At 48.0% G+C, this 5,761-nt stretch overlaps 1 protein-coding gene across 6 annotated transcripts in view; it reads left to right on the top strand.

Annotated features, from left to right (window-relative positions):
* Window positions 1-5,761, top strand: part of SLCO1A2 (solute carrier organic anion transporter family member 1A2) — a 35,570-nt gene that overhangs the window by 29,010 nt on the left and 799 nt on the right. For all 6 annotated transcript variants that reach the window (XM_081022824.1, XM_081022823.1, XM_081022822.1 and 3 more), the window contains 4 exons: window positions 869-1,034; window positions 1,965-2,134; window positions 3,413-3,477; window positions 5,065-5,182. In XM_081022824.1, coding sequence (XP_080878950.1) covers window positions 869-1,034; window positions 1,965-2,134; window positions 3,413-3,477; window positions 5,065-5,182 — 519 coding nt within the window. The remainder of the gene's footprint in view (window positions 1-868; window positions 1,035-1,964; window positions 2,135-3,412; window positions 3,478-5,064; window positions 5,183-5,761) is intronic.

The raw sequence follows: 5,761 nt of genomic DNA on the forward strand, positions 1-5,761 counted from the left end.
TAAACGGTGTTTCCGTGCGCTGCTTTGGTTCACTAGAAGCGGCTTAGTCATGCTGGCCACATGACCCAGAAGCTGTACGCCGGCTCCTTCGGCCAGTAAAGTGAGATGGGCGCCGCAACCCCAGAGTCGTTCGCAGCTGGACCTAACGGTCAGGGGTCCCTTTATCTTTACCTTTTAGGTTGGTGGGAGAGTTTAACTACGTGCTATGTGTGAAAGAGTAAAAGTAAAGGTAAAGGGATGCCTGACCATGAGGTTCAGTCGTGGCTGACTCTGGGGTTGAGGCGCTCATCTCTCTCTGACGTGCTTTTGAACTTCTAGGTTGGCAGGAGCTGCTGGGACCGAGCAACGGGAGCTCACCCCGTCGCAGGGATTCGAACCGCCGACCTTCTGATCGGCAAGTCCTAGGCTCTGTGGTTTAGACCACAGCGCCACTCGCGTCCATGTGAAAGAGTACTTTCTTTTATCTGTCCTGAAACTTCCAACATTTGACCTCATTGGATGTCATCGAGTTCTAGGGTTATGAGAGAAGGAGAAAAAACTTTCTCTATCCACCTTTTCCCATGCTATGCATCATTTTATCTGCATAAACTTCGCCCAAAGAATCCTGGCACCTGTAGTCTGTGAAGAGGTGCTGGGAACTGTAACTCTGTGGGCTAAACTACAGTTCCCACGATTCTTTGGGGTGGTGGTGGGGAAACCACGTACTGTAATGTACGGTGTGTACGCAACTTCAGACAATCTACAAATAAACTCCTTTTGTGCTGGGTGTCCGCCGAGTTCTCCATCTCGAAGAGGGGGCTCTGGGTTTGTTTATTCATTTTTCTCATTGTTTGCAGGCTCTTTGCACACCTTTCTGGGTATTTTTCAGGCTTGAACAAGTCTCCTACATGGAAACAAACTTGTATGCGGACTGCAACCGCCATTGTGGCTGCTCCACTAAGGTGTGGGACCCTGTTTGTGGAGAAAACGGCATAGCGTACATTTCAGCATGTCTTGCAGGATGCGACATCTCAAACGGAACTGGGAAAAATACGGTAAGGCAGGTGTTCCAGGCAGCACAAAACTGTCCCCCACCCCCCTCTCTCCCTCTCTCTTTCTGGTACCACCTTCTCGTCATCTCCATCCACACCCACCTTCCCCCAATGGGCTGTTTGGGCAAGGAAGATAACAATAACAATAATTTATTATTTATAGCCCGCCCATCTGGCTGGGTTTCCCCAGCCACTCTGGGCGGCTTTCAGCAAAATATTAAAATACAAGAATTCATCAAATATTAAAAAGCTTCCCTAAACAGGGCTGCCTTCAGATGTCTTCTAAAAGTCAGATAGTTCTTTATTTCTTTGACATCTGGTGGGAGGGCATTCCACAGGGTGGGCGCCACTACCGAGAAGGCCCTCTGCCTGGTTCCATGTAACCTCACATCTTGCAGTGAGGGAACCACCAGAAGGCCCTTGGCGCTGGATCTCAGTGTCCAGGTTGAACGATGAGGGTGGAGATGCTCCTTCAGGTATATTGGGCTGAAGCTGTTTAGGGCTTTAAAGGTCAGTGCCAACACTTTGAATTGTGCCCAGAAACATACTGGGAGCCAATGTAGGTCTTTCAAGACTGGTGTTATGTGGTCTTGGTGTCCACTCCCAGTCACCAGTCTAGCTGCCGCATTCTGGATTAGTTGTAGTTTCCGGATCACCTTCAAAGCACATTGCAGTAGTCCAAGCAGGAGATAAGCAGAGCATGCACCACTCTGGCAAGACAGTCCATGGGCAGGTAGGGTCTCAGCCTGCGTACCAGATGGTAGACAGCTGCTCTGGACACAGAATTGACCTGTGCCTCCATGGACAGCTGTGAGTCCTTCAGGGGCCCAGTTGCCCTATTCAATAGATCACTTACAGAGGTCAAGCATGTGACCAAAAGGCCACAGGCTGCCCACCCTCTTCCTTAACTGATTTTCTCTTATGTTTTGGCAGGTATTTAGAAACTGTTCCTGCATTTCAGCCTTCGGAAATGACACGGCGGTCCTGGGCCAGTGCAACAGAGAGAACTGTGGCACAATGCTTCAGTACTTCTTGATTTTATCCTTAGTCTGTTGTCTAATTTATTCCTTCGGAGCCATGCCGGGTTACATGGTCCTCATAAGGTACCAACTGAAGGGAGGTGGGAATAGCAGGGTATATAGGTCTTGGGAGACAGGCGAGTCCCATTTGCGATGTTGTTGACTCAGAACGGCGCATTTGTCTCCTCCTCAGAGTGTCGAAGTTTATATTTCATAGCAGATTTGGTCAGCTTAGTAAAACGATCTTTCTGCCCGCCTTTGGTTTTGGCGAATAATGCTCCGTGCAAAAGATGAGGATTTTCTGTGTGACAATGAGGAGCAAAAGCTGAAGTCCAGGTTGAAGAACCTCTTCTGTGGGAAACAGCACACAGATGCCCTGAAGTGTGGTCACGTTATTAATACACGTGCCCTTTGGAGCGTGGGATCACACTGTGCCGAAACAGCTCCCAAGCTCTCCCCATACAAACCGTCCAAAACTTTTCGTTCATCCTCTGAGGCCTTTCTTTGTGTGCCTCCTGCATGAGAGGTCTGAAGGTGGCAACATGAGAACAGGGCCTTTTCTGTAGTGGCTTCTGAAGTGCGATGCTTTCCCCAGGGAGGTCCACCTGACGCCTTCACTGTATATTTTTAGGAGCCAGACGAAAACTTTCCTCACGCCTTTGGCTGATTTATATCCTACAGCCTTTTAAATGTGTCTGTGAGATGGGGAGGTTATGGTTATGCTGTTTTGTTTAGCCAGTGTGGTATAGTGGTTAAGAGCAGTGAACTCATAATCTGGTGAACAGGGTTCGCTTCCCCGCTCCTCCGCATGCAGCTGCTGGGTGACCTTGGGCCAGTCACACTTCTCTGAAGTCTCTCAGCCCCACTCACCTCACAGAGTGTTTGTTGTGGGGGAGGAAGGGACAGGAGATTGTTGGCTGCTTTGAGACTCCTTAGGGTAGTGATAAAGCGGGATATCAAATCCAAACTCTTCTTATTATTTTCATGATTTTCCCTGTATTTTATTATGTGAACCACCCTGTGATCATATGGCGAATAAACTAAAAATTAAAATAAAAGCAGTTGGGCAGGGGTAGGAAACTAGATTCAGTTGGGGGGCTGCATCCGGATGTTGCCAACCTTCCCTGAGGCCACTTTGACATATAGTTCTCATATGATTGTAATTTCATATGATGCCATAGGACTGCAGCATCAGTTTGTAGCTGGAAAGGAAGAATCTTCTGGCTGCAAAATATGTCCCTTGCTCACATACGATTAATGGAGCGTAAGAGTTAATTGTTTAACGCTGCAGTTCAACAGCAATGTTATGCATAGCGCCTTTTCTCATTTATTGGTTTCATGGAAAATTCTCTTCTTCTCCAGATCCCTAAAACCCGAGGAGAAGTCATTTGGTGTGGGTCTCCACTCCCTGGCAGAAAGAGTTTTTGGTAAGGTGCTGGTTACTTTAAATTGCACTTCAAAAAGATGAGCAGGCACATCCAAAACATACATTTACAGGATTATTACATCACTTTAAACAACCATAGCTTCCCCCAAAGAATTCTGGGAGCTGTAGTTTGTTAAGGGTACTGAGAGTTGTTAGGAGACCCCTGTTCTCCACACAGAACTACAATTCCCAGAGTGTTTGAACAGTCAATTCCTCTTCCCAAGGAACTCTGGGAATTGTACCTCTGAGCGGCAAATACGGGCCTCCTAACAATTTTCAGCCGTCTTAACAAACTACAGCTCTCAGGATAGACGGATTTTAGGATATGGTAAGCTGACAAATGGATCACTTCATAAACCTAGAGAGCATCTTAAAAAGCAGAGACATCACCTTGCCAACAGAGGTCCATATAGTTAAAGCTATGGTTTTCCCAGTAGTGATGTATGGAAGTGAGAGCTGGACCATCAAGAAGGCTGATCGCCAAAGAATTGATGCTTTTGAATTATGGTGCTGGAGGAGACTCTTGAGAGTCCCATGGACTGCAAGAAGATCAAACCTCTCCATTCTGAAGGAAATCAGCCCTGAGTGCTCACTGGAAGGACAGATCCTGAAGCTGAGGCTCCAATACTTTGGCCACCTCATGAGAAGAGAAGACTCCCTGGGAAAGACCCTGATGTTGGGAAAGATGGAAGGCACAAGGAGAAGGGGATGACAGAGGACAGGATGGTTGGATAGTGTTCTCGAAGCTACCAGCATGAGTTTGACCAAACTGCGGGAGGCAGTGGAAGACAGAAGTGCCTGGCATGCTCTGGTCCATGGGGTCACAAAGAGTCGGACACGACTAAACGACTAAACAACGACAACAACAAGCTGACAAATTACGCAGAGGTTACATTCCAGGGACCACGCCTAAAGCCAAAATTGCATCTAGTCAAAACAGACTGGGTGCAATAGCAGGTGGAATGGTCACAGTTCTCCCCCCCCCCGGATGCCCACCCCCCTTTTGCCCCTTTTGAATTTCATTATTATTGTTTTTGCTAAGCTCATAAAGCTGAATGCACACAAATTAAATGTGCTTAAATTGCGGTCTTACTGTATATGGTTCTATTTACACATATATACAGTCTAGGCAAAAGATGGAGGGGCTCACAGCATAAACATTTCAACGGATCTTGCCATAGCTTTATGGCCAGCACAGAGCAAGACATGTCTCTGTGTCTCCAGCTTCCAGCATCAACCAAAACTCACACACACATGCAGTCCTGCTTGGCCTGTTGTTCTCCATACTAGCATGGCATGGCATCTAGCCGGGTGAAGTGGGAGCAGCACCCCCTTTGTTTCCATGGCAACAGGGCAACCTCTTTGGACATGTAAATGGCAGTACTCAGCTGGCCAACTTGGGCCGTTGTTTTTCAAAGAAACTTGTCTGACCAGTTCAATGGCCTCTTCTGCTAGGTTGTAAACCTCCTTGGTGCAGAATCACAGGCCTTGGCATGACCCCCCAAAAAACCCACCCTATCGTAACAGTGTACTGTTTACAAAAGCCCCCCAAATGACCCCTCTTGTCTTCATGTCGTATTCCATGTAGCTGGAATCCCATCACCTATTTATTTTGGAGCGATGATTGACACTACCTGTTTGAAATGGGGAACCAAGAGCTGCGGTGGTGAAGGAGCCTGCCGGATGTACGATTCTGACACATACAGGTATCGCTGGCAGATCCCTGTCTCTCTTGCTTTGTGCTATCCCTAGAATATTGTAGAGCAGCTGGGAGGGCAGCCTACACAGTAGCTTCTAGCTCAGGTTTCCTCAACCTCAGCCCTCCAGATGTTTTTGGCCTACAACTCCCATGATCCCTACCTAGCAGGACCAGGGGTCAGGGATGATGGGAACTGTAGTCTCAAAACATCTGGAGGGCTGAGGTTGAGGAAGCCTGCTCTAGGTGTTGCTGCACTTACATCTCCCATCACCCCAACCTGTGGCCATGCTGGTTGGAATTGCCTCCAACAACATCTGGAGGGGCACAGCTGCAAATGGATGCAGCTGATGACTCTGGGTTCAGTCCAGTTTATTCTGCAGCATCACATATCAGGCTGAGTGAATGAATGAATGGAGGGGTGGGAAGCCTGTGGCCTTGCCCAGATTTTGATGGACTGCAACACCCAAATCCCTGACCATTCTAGGTCTGATGGGAGCTGTATGGGTACTACATTGACTAGGTCTGCTCCAGAGCCTTGGAAGATAGCTTTGAGGCTGCCACAGCCACTAAGTGGTGCATGTATCTT

Source organism: Podarcis pityusensis, assembly GCF_964106645.2.
Source record: "Podarcis pityusensis genome assembly, chromosome: 10".
Classification (NCBI taxonomy): Eukaryota; Metazoa; Chordata; class Lepidosauria; order Squamata; family Lacertidae; genus Podarcis; species Podarcis pityusensis.